This window comes from Kockiozyma suomiensis, assembly GCF_038497685.1.
Source record: "Kockiozyma suomiensis strain NRRL Y-17356 unplaced genomic scaffold V2V93scaffold_1, whole genome shotgun sequence".
NCBI classification, from domain to species: Eukaryota; Fungi; Ascomycota; class Lipomycetes; order Lipomycetales; family Lipomycetaceae; genus Kockiozyma; species Kockiozyma suomiensis.
The window spans coordinates 691,291-708,967 of NW_027117664.1; the positions used below are offsets into that span (position 1 = coordinate 691,291).

Genomic DNA, 17,677 nt, shown 5'->3' on the forward strand with positions numbered 1-17,677 from the left:
TTTAACACATTCTGAAACTTCAATAACAGTAATAGATATATTTTTTTATTTTGGTGTATCTTCTATCATTACAAATATTTGGGATGGCTACATACGAGGGTATATTCGATCAGTTCTGTAGTAATATCCCACACTTTCTAATCAGCTTCTCTCTGACCTACAGATGACCACAATATAGCCCATCATCGCGAACGAGAAGCTCAGAATGGGGAACGTCAGACTCTGCTAAACATGAACCCTGATCTGTCTTCTTTTTTCTCTACCGACAGACTCGGCGGTGCGCCGCCTCAAGATGCTTACCGCTCTCTTGCCAGGTACACCAAATCCTTTTATTGTTATTCGATCTAAACTTCTTTCTCATATTTATCCTTTTACAGTGCACTTCTGGGGATGGGGGACAGTTCCGTATTAGAACAACTTTCTGCCCAGCTATTTGAGGACGCCCTAAATCCTCCGCATGAGGCCAAAGGCGTTGATCAGACATTTCTAGACTCTCTAGATCGTATACCGCGCAAGAAACTGAAAAAAGACGACACTTGCGCTATATGTAATACTGCATACTTGGAAGGTGAGAATGATTGCTTAATTCCTGCGAGTTTGCACATTTGCTTACCTGATGGCAGATCAATACCCTCTGGTTGTTAAGCTACCGTGCAACGATATGCATCATTTTGATCTAGAATGCATAGGTCCTTGGCTAAAACTTGTAGGTTTATCTATTTTTATTCATTCGTACAGTCACAAGAACTCAGGAAGAAATCGAAGCTAACAAACTAACGAATACAGCACGCAACTTGCCCTTTATGCAGAAAAGATCTTTTGAAAAAGAAAGAGCCAGTTGTAATTGAAGATGACGAAGAGCCTTGGGATGACACGTTTGGTTAGATTATGTAGCTGATATACATATTTTGTTATAATTTCGTTTTGAATTGTTAAGTAACTCTCGCCGGTGTCAACTTCAGGCAAATGGCCTAGTCAATTTTCAAATCGATAATTCTTTGCATCTATTCCTTAATTTTTTTCCGCTTCTTTTTGTAAATTACTCTCACATTAATAAGCAACATGGACTATTACAATCGACTACACTACTTGAAAGGTATGATAAGCCAAAACAGCCTGGGAGCAAGCAAATTAACGGTCGCAGATGCAAATGCCCAAATCTCTCAGATAGACATTGACTGTCTCACCAACCACCTAAGCTCTCTTACCAAGGCAGACACTTTATTTAGAAACGGTTCATATGAAAAATGCATTATTCTCTGCCAGCAACAGTTACACTGTTCTAAAGATTTCTCTCCTCGTAAAACTCGTCAATATCTCATTCATCGTCAGCGCCTCAGTCGCGATGTCAGAGATAGTGCAGTACCTGATTACTTTAAATGTTGGTATATGATGTATCAAGTTTACTCAAATGTCAAATTAAGACGCTTTCTGTTTGCTACAAGTGAATGTGTGCATGCTATAGTACTGCTTGAGGCTATTGTGGCACGAGCAGAGTGGGAAGAAGACTACATCGCTAGCTATACTGTCCAGAAGCGAGATAAATTGCTGCAACTTCTGAGAATTCAACTACAGAAGTTTGTCAGCGTATATGTACGTTCATTCCTCCTTATTTTTATGCAAAAGATCTCATTTGACTTGTACAGTATGATATTTCTCGTCTTTGGAGAACATCGCAAATTACCGCAGCAGCCATCCATCCTCGCGCGACATTCGATTACGTGTTTGAGACTGGACGCGCATTTTATAAAGCGACTTCTCTAAAGCCTCAAGATTTGAGCAACTATATTAGCACTGTCTTTACACACCCTTCAATACTTCAAATTCGCAAGACAGGAACAAAACATATCCCACAAACCACATTTCCTACGTCGAAAAGCAAGCGACAAATGCAAATATTTCCAATTTGCGAAACGCTAACTGCACTATCTTCTCCTGAATCAGAAAGTGACAGCTCAATGTTTGACGAAACAAATATTACATCTTTTTGGCATGCAAGAATGTTGCTATTATGCGCTGCCCATTATGCCAGAATTGAGAATCTTGAAGCAGTTATAGCAAACTTAGGAAACGCAAAAAGACTTTTCGATGCACTATTGTCCCGTGCTAAGATCTCTCCGTCAGCTAATGTCACTAACAACAATAATTCAACCGGGGATATTTTCCAGCACCTCGACTTGCTTCTTATTGACCTAGAACTTGAACGCGGCGGTATGCAAGGCGAATTCTTAGACAAGAGGCGCATTTTGGACATTTACAGCGTCGTTCGGAGCACTCTAATCAATTCCCAAGCCCTATTCCGACAACGCGAGATCTCAAAATGATCGCTATAACTATAATTGATAAACTCCCCAATTTGGAACCCTGGTATACAATATACAATGTATAAGCAACCAGAGCTAGTACACAGCAGAATTAAATATTTTCCCTGATATGAGTAAACGAGTCCCAGTATACCTTTCGCACAAGAACGTATTGTCGCCCATGCTTAGCGATGACTTTTTCAAGTGCCTCACCATCTCCTTCATATCCTTTTTTTAGATCGCGATCATCTTTAATAGTAAAAGCGCCACGCAAATTGCTCGGAAATACGGTATATTCTCCTGATTTGATTCGCTTGAGAATCAACTCCGCAATTTTGACATTGAAACTCGTTCGATGGAGTGTGCCGATGATATAACCCACAGATCCTCCGTATAGTCTCAGCCACTGCTCAACGACGCATCCGATTTTGTGTAGATGACTTGAGGTTTGAGATACAGCTTCGCCATCCCGTGAAATTTCTTTACTAAAGACTTCAAGCGGGTCATCAAAAACTGTGGGATTGTTAAACAATGGATACTGCTCAAATCCTTCTTCTTCTTGCTCTTCAGCCTGGTGATCCTCCTGCTCTTCGACTGCATGGATGGTCTTTGCCGGAGTAGACGGTGGGGATTGTACATCTTCGTACTGTGTTTCTTCCTCAAACGGAGATGTATCTTCGCCCTCCTTTTCGTCATCAAGAGGTTTAGGCAGTATTTTGATTAGCTCCCGTCTAATAGGAGTCTCCCCAACGCTTTGCTGTTTACTATCAGCCGGCTTCTCCATTGCGTTTTTCTGAGGCGAAATTGTCGGTGTGCTTTGCTGCCTACCGCTTCTAGTTCGAGGCGTACGAACACTGACATTTGAAAGAACATCTTCAAGAGGAGGAAAATCTGTGTTAGCCGTGCGCGTCGTCTTGCGTTTCTTAGTATTTGGGTGAGTTGCTGAAGCTGGCGGTTCGTCTTTATCGTTATCTTCCTCTATCTCATTAATATCGTCTTTGCTTTTATCACCAACCTCAGCAGAAGCAGGAGTCGCCGTATCAGATTTATTCAACTCAGATAATTGCCTCTCTTCGTGAGCTTGACGACGTGCTTCTTCTGATTCGTCGTCAGCAGAGTCCCGCTTACTAGCAGCCGTTATGCGACGCGGCTTCTTCACCGATTGTGATTTCGCTGGTGATGGATATGGCTCTACAATCAAAGTTGATTTACTTTTGGCCATTTGAGACTCAGCTGAATCTCTTTTCCGTCCCGCGCTGAGGAATCTTGTAGCGTGTCTTCCTGGCGGTTCAGCGGACGGAGTGCGAGCAGACCGTTGATTATCGCCAACGCTATCACTAACTTGACTAAAAGTGATATCCTCGTCATTGTCGTAATTTTCATTATTGTCCTCAATATCAGTACTCTGACCATCCGCAGACTGTGTAGTTGTCACAGATGTCGACTGGGCAGAGTTTACAAGCGCTTGCGCAGCTTGTACGTCCGCCTCTAAACTTTGAGCACTCTGAAATAAAAAGGTGGCCCCTTCATAACCTGCATCATCTAGTTGAACTTTTTCGTCGGTAGCCGCTTCTGCTGCGACGTCTGCCAAGTTGCTGAGAGGCTGTTCTGGAGGCGGCGGCGCGGACTCTAGTTGACTGGCTTGTAGCCTGCAAAGATGTTAAGATCTGTATAGGACTCCGGCAAAAGAGAAAGTAAACGTACATCACTTCATAAGTTAGCTCAAACAGGTCGAGATCTTTTAACGTGTTGTCGACTATACAATCTTCAATATATTCAACACCAAATCTATTAGAATCAGTAACTGGGGCGATTAGGAGACCTCAATGTGGTCGGGGAATTCGTACTTTTGGAGTCCAGCAATAGAGGAGTCGCGTGAATTAGCGCTCTTAGCAAGAACTAACGAATCAGATGGGAATTCTGACACTATTCCCCCATATTCCTGTGATAGCATATGTTAGTTACGCGTTGATATTTCAGAAAGAGGGGAAGAATACCATGATTCGCTTTGCAAAATTTCTTCTTTCCTCAGAAGAAATGTCCTTTGCAATATAAAATTGCAGCCCAGCAAATAACGGATTAGCCATTGTATCTGCGGTGAATTTGCTGCTATGAGTTATGAGGTTGCTCGTAATGTTTTGGAAATCAGACACAATTCTGCAATATCTAGTGATTTGCAGATATTGAGAAGTTTTCTTGCTCCAAATTTAATCAGATTGTTTAAAATTTGAATAAAAATCAAATCCTATATACACAAAAAGAAAAATAAAACGCTGTTACAAAATAAAACGCCTTGACATTGAGTGTTATTCATGGCCGGTATGTTTATGAACAATCCTTAGGGTTTTTGATTACTGAAGTTAGGGTATTAGAGCCACAGCCAATAGTATGCCAGATCAGACTATTCTGCAATTTTGGAATATATATTGATTGTAAAGTACAAACTGCATTTATTCTGAAAATGATAAATTCTGCAGATGAACTGAGATTATGCAAATATCTTATGCTGATGTGGCGGAGACAGGTGATGTTATGTTAAACAGTATATTATAACCTAATCGCCTCAAAATCCCATAATGATATATTCTCTCAAAAATGACAAATAACACCGATAAGACCATATTTAAATGAATCAAATAATACGGACTCCAGAAGATGAAATGCAATAATGGTCAATGACAAATACCAATCAATGCAATTATTATATACAAAAGAGTGCCTATACACGACATCGACTCAAAAGTCAGCCCCAACCTTTGACTAGATAACGTTAATCGCAAAATACAATAAGGCAGATTTGGGTCTATTTCTCCGAAAGATAGACGATATGTGAGTAATGGCCAACTTCGCGAGCTATGCACTTTGAACAATCTGCACGATAACCCAAATATACCATTTTGCGCATTCCTGCGGTGGCATTTGGATCTGATGCCTCATGATCTTGATTGAGCAATCTATGCCGTTGATTGTCACTATTGTTTGATACCGCTGAGACTTGGTCTAAAGAAAATGCTGGAGGGGAGACGCCGCGGAAAGAGTTACTGGATAAACTCTCCGGCGTCATCATCATTTCGCAGTCTTTTATATCCACCGGTGGCGATTGCTTTTGCTATATATTATTAGCTATAGGTCACTCATATTATTCAAGCGTGATATGCAGCACTCACCGTATCTTCATCAAAAGGACTTGGCCGGTCGGTATCTTGTTGATTCTTAATTCGTAGGTCCCGGTCGCTAAAGTTTCCGCAAACGGCCTTGTTGTCACTATCGTTTTTTTCTTTAAAATGGACTTTTCCATTCGCAGATCTTAGACGTTTCTTAGTTGATAAACAAAAAGCATGAGTTAGACACAAGTTTGACGGTGTTCTAAAAAAGTGAAACATACAGTATACAGTTCGTTTGTGTCGTTCTCCCCCAGCCGCCTCTTATTTGCAATCTGTGTCGTTTTCATTATTTCCCAAAAGAAGAATTTTGACTCAATAAGTAAAAAGGGCGATTGACCGCAATCCTTAACGACTGATTGTCTTGGTCTTCTTAAGTGTACCGGCTGCAGTGAAGGCCCCGCTCGGTATACCACAAGACAGCACTCCCAATACTCTAACACTGTTCTTGGGAAAATGCAAGCAATGCAAGCAGTCTGCCTGATGAGATCAGAGTAAACGGTAAATCTGTTACTGCTAACCCACACACACACACCACAGCAGTTTCAGCAGTTGTATGATTTAAGATATGCCGTACCCCAACTACTGCGCAGGCCCGTCTCCACCGTGTAAGAAAAAGGGTTTTGTGCTATACGTAATATTACGTAAACTCCCGACGTGGAAAATCTCGGCTTCTGTCAGGCCAAAAAAAAATACAGACGAGCAGAGCTACGCTGTGGCGGATATAGTCAAAACGACGACCTGCAAAGAAAGGTAGTCTATAATAGCACTTATTTCTAGCGACTATCCACTGGACTTTAGAGGCATGGTTTGGATTCCTTTTTGGAGTAAGAAGAGCAGCGAGGATGCCACGACTGCCGCACCCGCTGAACCGGCAGTGAGTTTTCTAGATCTGTGCACAAGGGCAAAATAGAAGGAATTCACTGACAAAGTTGAACAGAAATGCCCGGTTGATCACACAAAGATGAAGAGCAACTCGGGAGGAGCGTGCCCGGTTGACCACAGCAAACTCGATCCACGAACCAACATGCCCGCGAATCTTTCTGCGACTCAACGGGTTCCGGGACAGAAGATTGCTCTACCCACTGAACGCACGATATCATCGATTCCGCAAGGAGAGGAAGAAAGTTCGGGATTGTGGGAGTATCCTTCACCGCAGCAGATGCTGAATGCAATGGTGCGTAAGGGACACAAAGATACACCGGAGACAGATGTTCCCGCCATGGTTGATGTGCACAACTTCCTCAATGAGGGAGCCTGGAGTGAAATTTTGAAGTGGGAAGAGAAATACTACGCCGAGACCGGCAAGCAGCCACGACTGCTCAAATTTACCGGACGACCTGATACGCCGTCGCCGCGAGCGCGGATGCTTGAACTCATGGGTGGCCCGCCTCCGTTTGACCGACACGACTGGACTGTGCTGCGGTACAACAAAAATGGCGATAAGCAGAAAGTACGTTACGTTATTGACTACTATTCAGGTGAGCCTGAGCCCGATGGATATCCCAGCTTTTATCTCGATGTGCGACCGGCGCTGGACTCGGTTGGGAGCGCCTATGACCGCTTTTCGCTGTGGTCGAGCGAGGTGTGGGACAAGGCGATTGGACGCGGTGGCCGTGTTGGCTGAGCATCGAATTTTAAATGACAATGTATATTACTCCAATACTATCCCCTATTCTATGAGACTGCCGTAATGAAGTAGAAGATATAGGTACTAAAGCCTTGATTACGTAATAAATGTAAGCGGGAGAGGCCGCCCCTAAGAATGTCTCGACCAAGAGCAATTGTTCGCGGCTTGGCAGAACATAATCATTGTATATTCAATCCGACTGCATTCTGTATATGGGTATTAAATTTTTATACCGGTATAATCACGTTTAGTATATGTACGATTTCACTGGTTGCTGCGGTAGCTGTGAGCTGTGTTCTATTTACGTTGCAGGAGTAACTAACTAAAATAGATACAAGACACGACAACACATCATCATTGCATTTTTTTTTCTTTATCTTTTTCATCAGAATATCACAGAATGGGTACAGCCATTTGCATTTAATCTAGCTGAATCACCAGACGAGCTAACTGATTTCAATAAATAGGACAAGTATTTGGGCGTGTGCTGGCAAAGTTATGGGGCGGCGACAAGGAGATTCGGATTCTGATTCTCGGCCTTGATGGTGCAGGAAAGACTACTATACTGTACCGGTTGCAGGTAAGCTAGAAATGTTATTTATAATTTTAATTGGCTGGTTTAATCTGGTGCTGATTACGTGCAGATTGGAGAGGTTATTACAACTGTTCCGAGTAAGTTTTGAAATGAAATTTGTCCAAAGAGGTCAGAGTTGGAGTCAGTCTAGTCGACGACAGCTATGTATGTCATCTTTAATAAGTCTCTGTTAGTATAATGCGGTAGCAAGCCGAGTCAATGCTTCTGTGAGTTGAGGTGACTTTCACTTGCGTTCACATTGCAAAGAAGCTCAATATAGACTGAGCTATGAAGAGATTTTTGATACAGTCGCGGCATTCGAGGCATTCAACTGGCGATAAGTCAAAATTAATGCGGCTCTTTACAGATCAAGACTTGATTTAATATTGAGAAATTGCATACAAGAACAGATGACTTCGACAACACTGCAAAAAAGTTTCTTTATACATATTAGCTGATGCCGGGTATTTGTTACAGAGTTCAACATGGATGACAAAAGAGACTGACTGCACTTTGCGCCTTATTGCACTGATCTGAATAATATTTTTTCAATGACATGGTAGTTGCTAACGCAAAGTTTATAGCAATTGGATTTAATGTCGAGACGCTGACATATAAAAATCTAAAATTCAATGTTTGGGTGAGCAAGCATAGCGATATTTGAGATGAACTCAAAAGATGCAGAACTTAACACGAAGAGAATATAGGACTTGGGTGGACAGACCAGTATACGACCTTACTGGCGATGTTATTATGCGAATACAGCAGCTGTAAGTGATACATATGGAGAAGATAGCGTGTGAAGATGAAAGGATTAAGCTAATAGGATTTGTACAGGTGATTTTTGTTGTGGATGCTACAGATCGCGAGCGCATAAACACGAGTAAAGAAGAGCTCACAGAGATGCTCAATGAGGAAGAGTTAGCCGAATCGGCATTGCTAGTGTTTGCTAATAAGCAAGATCAGGTACGTTAACGCTGGATCAGAGCAAGAGATGGAAGAGCAGGTTCTAACGAGAGTTTACAGCCGGGAGCGATGACTGCACCGGAAGTGAGCGAAGCCCTGGGATTGGTCGGGATGAAGGACCGGAGTTGGAGTATTGTTGCGTGCAGTGCGATTGAAGGCGAAGGACTGACAGAAGGTCTGGACTGGTGAGATTTCCAAAACTGATAGAGATTTTTCCATCAATCTTTACTAACGATGTCGAACGCAGGCTGGTCGAGGTCATTAAGGAAGAGCAGATGTGAGTTTGCCATTCAATTGTGATTCTGTATATTAGCTCCCTTTAGAATACAGTGATTGTGAATGATTGATTATGTGAAATCAGGTGTTCGAGACTGGCCAACGAGGCGCTGAGGATTGGTGATTAGAAAGCCGATGCTTGATCAGCGTCTTGCGCCACGATGTCGCTTGAGCTTGAGCTTGTGTCTGAACTAGAACCTAAATTGATATTGAGCTCGCGAGGTCTGCGGGAGCTCATTGCCGATGACCATAATATGGCTTCCAGCTGATACAATTGCGATAGCAGGAAAACAGTGTTTGTTTCTTATATTATTCATAATCTCATAATCTATCTACTTGCTCATCCGCTCTTTTGTTTGGCGAGCAAACTCAAGACACAATGGGGCTCATGTGTGTGGCTGTCTGTGGCTTTGTGGCTGTCTATGGCTAGTGCGGAGTGACGTCAGGTGGATCGCATCACCATCTTCTCCATATAAAATAATCCCCTTCTCCGCCGCCGAATTTATATTCTCTCCTGCAGAAAAGATACAATTGTAATATTCTTTTTTGTACCTCCGATTCTGCAAAAAAATGGCTCCCGCAATCATCAAGCAGGCTTCTGTTTCCACCGACAACGCTAGCGCGCCCACCTATACCACCTCCAATGGTCGTCCTATCGAGAACCCCCGCGCTTCTACCAGAATCGGCGGAGAATATGGTCCCCTCCTCCTTCAGGACTTCCACCTCATTGACCAGCTTGCGCATTTTGACCGCGAGCGAATTCCTGAGCGTGTGGTCCACGCAAAGGGCGCCGGCGCGTATGGCGAATTTCAAGTCACCGACGATATCTCGGACTTGACCAGCGCAGACTTCTTGTCGTCTATCGGCAAAAAGACAAAGGCCTTTGTGCGATTCTCTACAGTTGGTGGTGAGCGTGCCTCCCCCGATACCGCTCGTGATCCTCGTGGATTCGCTATCAAGCTCTACACTGACGATGGTACTCTCGACTGGGTTTTCAACAACACTCCCGTCTTCTTTTTGCGCGACCCGACAAAGTTTCCTATGTTTATTCACACCCAGAAGCGCAACCCGCAGACCAATCTCAAGGACGCTGACATGTTTTGGGATTACTTGACGACAAACCAGGAGTCTGCCCACCAGCTGATGACGCTGTTCTCTGATCGTGGTACCCCCGCCGGATATCGCTTTATGCATGGCTGGTCTGGACATACTTTCAAACTCGTCAACGCCGACGGCTCGTTTGTCTATTGCCAAATCACTCTCAAATCGGACCAGGGTATCAAGAACTTTACCAACGATGAGGCTACCAAGGTTGCTGGTGAGAGCCCTGACTACGCGACTGAGGATCTATTTAATGCCATTGAGCGCGGCGAGTACCCGTCCTGGACTGCCTACATCCAGACAATGACACTTGAACAAGCGCAAAAGTTCCGCTATTCAGTCTTTGATCTCACTAAGGTTTGGCCTAAGTCAGAGTTCCCTCTCAAGAAGTTTGGCAAGCTCACTCTCAACCGCAATCCTGAAAACTATTTTGCAGAGGTCGAGCAGGCTGCCTTCTCGCCTGGCCACTTGGTTCCGGGATTTGAAGCCTCGGCAGATCCCGTCTTGCAGTCACGTCTGTTTTCTTACAACGACACGCACAGACATCGTCTTGGGGTGAACTACTTACAGATTCCCGTCAATCGGCCCGAGCACGTCTTCAACCCCGTCCAGCGCGACGGTGGCTTGCGCGTCGACGGAAATTACGGTGCATTCCCCAATTACCAATCTACTTTCAGCCCTCTGCACTATCGTGCTGGAACCTCGACTGCAAAGCATGAGCACTGGGCCTCGACTGCGCTCGATATTTCGCCTGAGGTCACCGATCTCGACTACGAGCAGCCACGCGGTCTTTGGAAAGTGCTTGGACGCACAAAGGGACAGCAGGACAATTTCGTGTACAACGTCGTATCCCATGCTTCGGCCGCAAAGCCAGAGATTCAGAAGCGAGTTGTGGAGCTGTTTAGTCGGGTCGATGAGGAACTAGGTGACCGTATTGCTGCGGGATTTGAGAAGGCGAAGAGCAAGTAGAATGGTGATTCCCACTCTTCAATTATCAATCTTTTCTCTCACTATTTCTATTATTATTATTATTATTATTATTACTACAATTTTATATTAAAATGAATGAGCAATGAAATATTTTATCTTTGAACAACGTGACACATTTCAGAACTGACGAATTGCAAATAAATAAAGTATGGTGACAAATTGCATGAACCTCGCTGATCGACTCGATCGATCGAATTTATTCCCTTTTGGGAATACTTACTTTTTCTGAGCACGGGCTTGTGGCTGAACTCAGAACAATGTGGCGGTGATTTTGATGACGAGATTCAAATTTAATGTTACAACACACTCTTTATTCTGCGGCAGTCATTTGAATACATATAACTTTTTTATTTCGCGCGGCTTTTTCTAATACATGCAAATATTAATAAACATAAATCAAACGTGAAAATCAAAAACGCTCAGACACATTTTGCAACCACAGGCCTGATCTATCGGTACTTGTAACTATCAAGCAACTGCACCGCTTTATCCGACAGCGCCAGCGCTAGATTCTGCAGTCGCGAGTACTCAACTCCAGCCGTAAACACGATTGCGTTCGTTTTCTGGTCGAGCGCAGCAGCAACCTCATTGCTAGAAATCATCTTGCTAACAAGCGCCGTAGCCTTACGCTCAGAAACATCAAACATGCCCGCCAACTGCGAGATCGCTAGAGTCTCGTAGAACGGCGCGTACGTAAACAGATATGTCCGCAGTCCTTCCTCCTGGATCTTTTCGCTCAGCATATCCTTGATCTGCTCAGTCTCTGGCATCAACTCCCAGATCTTGATTGCGCGGATCAACTCCTTCGCTCGCGCCCAGTCACCTGACGCAAGCGCCTTCGACGCCTGCATGATGTGGTCTCGCGTATTCTCAGGAGGTCCAGTGAACACCTGTCGCTCGTGGTAATCCAGCATCCGTCTGAACGGCTTTGAAATCACCCGCTTCTTAGCATCAGGCGCTGAGCCACACTGCGCCATGAACGGGATCTCGAGCAACATCGATGCGGTAAGGTACACGCACTCCAGCAACTCAAGGTTGATGTGCTGATGGAACGGAATCTGTCGCTGCCTCTCAATACGCTCTTGCTCTGGCGACGCAGGTGCTCCGTATCGCTGCATCTGCACTCCCTGAGCAAGCAGCTCCTTCACGCGGCCTGTGCCCGAAATCTCCTGCAAAGCCTGCTGTGCCTCGCTAATCATGCCCTCGCGGAACGCGCAAAGACCGACCTGCACCAAAGTACGGTTGTACAGAATCTGTGTAGAGATATCGGCAGTGTGGATTGTCGCCTGCAAATGAGACATCAATAGCAAGTCGCGCGCATGGAAGTACCGGTTGTGAAGCGCATGATGGTAGACTTCGCAAAGCATCGCACGGGTGCGGTAAAGTCTGTTGTCCTGCTTGTAAAGAACAGTGCAAATGGAGTGCATCAGCTCCGACGGCTGCTCCTTACCATTGTACGGCGTGATCTTCGATTCAAGTCCACTAGGCAGAGCCTCGGTCCAAGTAGTCTGCTCAATAAACTTAATCAATTGCTCAGGCTTGTAATACAGCATCTCCAGCCTCCGCATCAACACTCGGCTGATACTGCTGGCATGAGACAACCGCTCAAAATAAAGCTGCGCACGAACAGCAGTAGCATAAAGTGGCGCCTCCTCTTTAAGACGATCAATGTACTCAGGCGTGTGTGGATCGATGTTCTGCAGCGACCGCGTAAACTCGTCGTCCAGGCGCTCGATCAGCGAGGCAATACTTCCAAAAATTTTCACCGGCTCGCCATCCTTTGGCACGGGTTCGGCCTCTGACTCTTCATCATCAATTTCTTCCGCATCCTCAGTCACTGCGTATTGCGGGTTGGCTTCGAGGGTCTCAAGCAGCTTTGAAATCTCCTCCTGTGCTGCCTTCCACTGCGCAATTGGCATATACGAAGCTGACGCAGTAGTAAGATCGAACCGGGTTGAGATCAACACAAGCAACACACGAATACGCTGGTAAACTGTCGCAGCAACTCCAAGCATCTTGTCCATACTCCGGATCTGCTCGGCGCGATCGGTGTTTTTCTTTCCACGCGCCTCAAGAATGGCGCGCAGCTGCTTGAATATACTCTCGGGAGTAATAGCAACAGTACGGCCACCACGACCAATAGTCGAAAACTCGCCCTCATCAACAGCATCACCGGCAGCTATGGCAGCATTAGCCGCAGCAGCAGCTTCGACGGCAGCAGACTTGCGTTTCGGTGCAGCAACAGGTTCGGGTGTCGCTTCTGGCTCTTTTTCAAAAGCCTCCGGATCGGCGCGGTATTTTGCAATCTGATCCTCATAGGTACGGTTATTCTTGCGAATACGCTGCTTGATCGAGTTAAGTGCACGCCCGTTTGTCGCGTTCATCTTCTTCTTTGACTCTTTCTCAGTCTTGATAGTTTCACCCATGAAGTCCTCGAGATCGGCAATCGCCTTGATATACATTCGTGGCGTCTCGCTCTGCTGTCCTCCCTTGGAAACGATCTTGTTGAGCTTGTCGAATTCTATAAGATAAAAATTAGCATTACGATTCCAAGCTAGTTCAGATAACGAAAAACAGTCCAGTTTTACCGTTTGAAATTAGAACCCAGTCATTAATCTTCTTTGCATTCTCAATTGTTCGGATTATGGTATCAATTTCCTCCAACCGCTTATCCTTCGCGCTCTTGACAATTCTCTTGGACTCATCTTCGTCGCTCTCGTCACTTTCCTCTCCACGCAAGAAGCGCGACGCTCCTGCCTTCGCACCAGGCTTCAAAAATCCTTCGGGCCCATCATCCTCAGACGAAGAATCGTCATCATCAGATCCCATGTCCGAGTCATCTTCTGAATCATTTTCAGACGATCCTTCCTGCTCAGACCGCTCCTCTTCGGAATCAGAGTACAACTCCTCGTCAGACGAAGACGTGTCGCTATCAGATGACCCTCCAGCGAAGAATCGTGACATTATTGCAAAGTTCTAAAATATAAACAATTCCTCTAAAGCAAACAATATGATAAAAAGGACGGAACAATATTACGCGCCCTTATTTTGCTGTGGATTCGTAGCAAGTATAAATCCTAGCCAGTTCAATCAAACTTGCTCCTCCCTTTTTTTCCTACTAGTTCAAAAATTTTCCTGGCGCACTTATTGAAGGGGTTGGTGTGCATCACGTGATGAAGATTGCTTACAACAGAGCAGAACTAGACTGATCTGATTGTTTTTGACTGTTGTTGTTTTCAAACAACAAACATGCGAGGGGGGTTCATCTCCTTGGAATTTGAGAGAGGCTGCAACGGGTATGCTCGTTCCTGAGCGGTACTGCTTGCTTTGCGAACTACTGAGCCTCCGCTGGATGGATCGATAACCTAGCTGTGGATCTTGGTTACGCTACGTGGGAGTCCGACGAGCACCTGGGATGGATGAAGACTGTTTTTAGTTTTTGTACTGAAAAGAAACTGTTTATCTGAAACATGCTTTTTGGAAATAGAGGTCTGGCTGGTGGGCCCAAGTAAAGAGCTGCAAGGTGTTTCGAGGAGCTGGATATATGCGGTTAGGGTAACGTACAGAGCGAAGAATACTGTATTCCTGTTAATAATAAATTAACCAGCCAGCTCATTTTTTGTTGTATTGTGACTTTTGTTTCTTCTTTGTCAAATAATAAATCCGATTTATTTTGAATATTAAAAGAAGCTGCAATTGCAGAAGCGATTCGTTCAAAAAACTGTAGCCTTCATAATAAAAAACAGAAAATAATAAAAACTCGTAACTCATTTAACTAACTAGCAAAAACTACCTTTGCGTATATATATATAAACATAATCGATTGACAAATACAGGGGAAAAACAAGATCAGAAGTTTATGCCCAATAACTGACAGATAGCCCGTCTTCTAAATTCCTGATAACATCCCCTCGTCCATGCTGCGTATTACTCCGTCTCTTCCCGCTCTGTGCTGAATCAATATCTCCACCGCTACTACTACCACTATTCCCTGCTTCAAGTTCTGGTGGTGGAAAATAAGCTGGACTAGGCTGCGCTCTAATCGCATTCGCTGGATCAATCAAATTACTCACTCTCTGCAACTGAGGCGGGATCGGATCCATATGGCCGATCGTCACTGCACGCGGTCTTCCTGATCGCGAACTCATGGACTGCATCATGGGCGCGGTTGCCGCTACCGCTGTGCTACCTGCATGCATCTTTTGAGGCGGATACGGGTTCGATGAGGCAGTTAGTGGCGTATGTTGACTGACGTTGGCGCCCTGTGACGGTACACCTGGAGCTGGAGCATAGTACGAGTCTGGGTGTAACTTGCTTCCTGCTGCCGGAATACTGTCGCTCACTACCTGATAACTGTAGTTCGGCGTTGGGTTATTGTATGCAGCTTCATTCATTGACTGTGACTGCTGCGGCTGATGCTGCATAGAGTTAGGAGTGCTTGATGCCGAATATGGTTTCTGCGTCGCAACAAAATGATGCATCTTCGCCTGCTGCGGAGTCCATCGTTCGACCGGATTCATGTTGAGTAACCGCTGCACAAAATCAATAAATGCCATCCGATTCTGCATCTCTCGCTCGATTTCGGTAGGCTTCATATTACGCTTTGGCATCGGGTACGAAGTCACGATATCAGGGAACGTCGTGGCAGAAAAATACCGTTTACTCGGCTGCTCGTTCGTCTTGTGTTCGCGTGAATATTTCTCCATGCTCTTCAATCGATAGGTCTTTCGGCCGTATTCATCAGTCACCTTTTCAAAAAATTCTGGTGACTGCTTTCCCATCTCAATCATCCATGTGGGAGGCATCCTAGAAATTACTATCAGTATCTCGTCCACTGTAAGGCAACAGAAAGTTGGAGTAAATTTACCCAAACATCTCAATAATTCGCGAGAGTTGATTATACTCGGAACTCCCGGGGAACAACGGCAATCCTAGGAATAGCTCGGCGACAATACAGCCTAAAGACCACATATCAATTGACGATGAATATCTGCGTAGTTTTACTTGTTAGTCATGGCACTGCTACTTATCGCAATTCACTGACAGAGTAACTTACGGTAAGCCTAGAATCACTTCGGGTGACCGGTAAAATCGCGACTGAATATATGTGTACACAGTTTGTCGCTCATGACATGCAGAGCCAAAATCTATGACTTTTATAATTGGACTCTCCAAGCTGCACGAATATCGTCAATTTTCATTCCAATCTGTATTGTTGAACCAGAACTCACTTTTTAAGTAGAATATTTTCGGGTTTGAGATCACAATGGATCAATTTGGCGTCTTTGAGTACGCACATTGCATCAAGTAACTGTTGAGCGAAGACGCGTACTAAGTTCGTGCTTAGTCCTCTAAACTGATTTTGCTTGATTAAATCGTATAAGTTGCTCGACAAAAGCTCGAACACCAGACACAAATGTTCTCTATGTATGAATTTATCCCTTAATCGTAAGAGATGGTGCTCATCGTCTCTGTCAACGGTAGAATTTAACTAATAATCAAGGTCAGCTAAAACACACCATTTAAGCCTCCGCATATTATTCTTACATGTTCCAATATTGACACCTCCATCATACTTTGGTTGAAGTACGCAGGTTTATTTTTAATTACCTTCACCGCAACAACCTCTTGCGTCTTCAGATTCTGGCATTTGGCTACCTGACCAAAGGTGCCTTGCCCCAGAATATCAAGAATTAAATATTTTTGCTGATCCTTGCCGCCTCCTAAAATATCATTCACGTATAATATGTAATCGCTATCGTCATTGTCAAATCCGTTGTTTCTACTTCCTTTGCTTGGTTTCGTGAGGACACGTCGCGGATTTCGCGACGACTCGTATTTGAAATTTGGATTACATATCCGATAAGTAGCGGGAATATGTACTGTTAAGGCTTGCAGCGGCTGAAGAAGCGATATTTCGTTAGAAGAAAGGAATTAGAAATTTGATGACAAACTTACGCTCATAAAACCTCCTTCTGGGTTTGCCCGCCTATACTGCGGCTGAATGTTTTTCTTTGGCTGGAGGTCAGACCGCGAACGAACTCTCTTGAAAGTAGGAGCTTGCGCAGGAAGATTGTTTCCATGAGACTGCTGCTGAAGTTGTGATGACGACTGGCCGACCGGTTGCATAAGAACGGCAGTCGAGGCGCGTCTTCCAGTCGAATCGACAGATAACGATTGAAACCGATTAACTGGAGAATGCGAAAATTGAGCCACTGTTAGATGTAAATAAGATATATGAAAGCAAGTACGGATCGAGTCATCACTGCCGAAAACATCAATGTACGGATAATACTTACCTAGATTTGTTCGGGATACCGGTGTTGTCTCAGGCACCACAGCAAGATGGTATGGACTTTTTCGTGACTGCTGCTGCTGTTGTGGCGGCGGCTGCGATTGAAAATGCAAAGGAGACATATTCAACTGCGAATAGTAATGATTGCCTGGAGAGTACTGAACAGGCGTTGATGTTCCATACTGCTGTCGATAAGACAGTGAATCGTTCGAGGTAGTTGTAGGTGTGTACGTGCCTTGAGGGTTGTTATGCATCGAGTAGGGTGAAGCGGGCATTGCTGGATACGTGGGAGGCGTAAATTGCTGCATCGTAGGGCTCATGGTGTGTCTAGGGGAGTAATTGCGGTATTCTCTTGATCTGCTAGTTGGACTGTCGCCTTGC

The 17,677-nt window shown here is 44.6% G+C and overlaps 8 protein-coding genes across 8 annotated transcripts; 5 read left to right on the forward strand and 3 right to left on the reverse strand.

Annotated features, from left to right (window-relative positions):
* Positions 1-390: 390 nt before the first annotated feature.
* V2V93DRAFT_319502 (uncharacterized protein) lies at positions 391-885 on the forward strand (the record flags this gene model as incomplete). The annotated part of the gene is made up of 3 exons (XM_066907279.1): positions 391-568; positions 624-706; positions 787-885. 3 exons carry the CDS (start codon positions 391-393, stop codon positions 883-885), a joined length of 360 nt encoding a protein of 119 aa, XP_066768545.1.
* A 177-nt stretch (positions 886-1,062) lies between these two features.
* Positions 1,063-2,324, forward strand: V2V93DRAFT_341611 (uncharacterized protein; the record flags this gene model as incomplete). The annotated part of the gene is made up of 2 exons (XM_066907814.1): positions 1,063-1,645; positions 1,693-2,324. The coding sequence occupies 2 exons, from the start codon at positions 1,063-1,065 to the stop codon at positions 2,322-2,324; spliced, it is 1,215 nt and encodes a 404-aa protein (XP_066768546.1).
* Positions 2,325-2,415: 91 nt separating this feature from the next.
* V2V93DRAFT_377481 (uncharacterized protein) lies at positions 2,416-4,390 on the reverse strand (the record flags this gene model as incomplete). The annotated part of the gene is made up of 4 exons (XM_066911917.1): positions 2,416-3,952; positions 4,008-4,091; positions 4,151-4,245; positions 4,301-4,390. The coding sequence occupies 4 exons, from the start codon at positions 4,388-4,390 to the stop codon at positions 2,416-2,418; spliced, it is 1,806 nt and encodes a 601-aa protein (XP_066768547.1).
* Positions 4,391-6,075: 1,685 nt separating this feature from the next.
* On the forward strand, positions 6,076-7,147 carry V2V93DRAFT_362533 (cytochrome c/c1 heme-lyase). The gene is made up of 2 exons (XM_066908362.1): positions 6,076-6,341; positions 6,405-7,147. The coding sequence occupies exons 1-2, from the start codon at positions 6,270-6,272 to the stop codon at positions 7,089-7,091; spliced, it is 759 nt and encodes a 252-aa protein (XP_066768548.1). The 5' UTR covers positions 6,076-6,269; the 3' UTR covers positions 7,092-7,147.
* Positions 7,148-7,262: 115 nt separating this feature from the next.
* V2V93DRAFT_15328 (ADP-ribosylation factor family-domain-containing protein) lies at positions 7,263-9,198 on the forward strand. The gene is made up of 9 exons (XM_066906877.1): positions 7,263-7,350; positions 7,433-7,498; positions 7,562-7,674; positions 7,739-7,766; positions 8,253-8,308; positions 8,376-8,438; positions 8,506-8,634; positions 8,695-8,819; positions 8,882-9,198. Exons 2-9 carry the CDS (start codon positions 7,495-7,497, stop codon positions 8,913-8,915), a joined length of 552 nt encoding a protein of 183 aa, XP_066768549.1. The 5' UTR covers positions 7,263-7,350; positions 7,433-7,494; the 3' UTR covers positions 8,916-9,198.
* Positions 9,199-9,428: 230 nt separating this feature from the next.
* Positions 9,429-11,417, forward strand: V2V93DRAFT_362543 (catalase-like domain-containing protein). Its single transcript, XM_066908363.1, has one exon. It carries the CDS (start codon positions 9,481-9,483, stop codon positions 10,978-10,980), a length of 1,500 nt encoding a protein of 499 aa, XP_066768550.1. The 5' UTR covers positions 9,429-9,480; the 3' UTR covers positions 10,981-11,417.
* Positions 11,279-14,093, reverse strand: V2V93DRAFT_362544 (eukaryotic translation initiation factor 3 subunit 8 N-terminus-domain-containing protein). Its single transcript, XM_066908364.1, has 2 exons — positions 13,590-14,093; positions 11,279-13,522 (listed from the first exon to the last, which is right to left on the reverse strand). The coding sequence occupies exons 1-2, from the start codon at positions 13,963-13,965 to the stop codon at positions 11,451-11,453; spliced, it is 2,448 nt and encodes an 815-aa protein (XP_066768551.1). The 5' UTR covers positions 13,966-14,093; the 3' UTR covers positions 11,279-11,450.
* A 765-nt stretch (positions 14,094-14,858) lies between these two features.
* On the reverse strand, positions 14,859-17,130 carry V2V93DRAFT_320114 (kinase-like domain-containing protein; the record flags this gene model as incomplete). Its single annotated transcript, XM_066907301.1, has 6 exons — positions 14,859-15,807; positions 15,869-15,991; positions 16,058-16,177; positions 16,233-16,492; positions 16,549-16,902; positions 16,960-17,130. 6 exons carry the CDS (start codon positions 17,128-17,130, stop codon positions 14,859-14,861), a joined length of 1,977 nt encoding a protein of 658 aa, XP_066768552.1.
* Between the last annotated feature and the right edge of the window lie 547 nt (positions 17,131-17,677).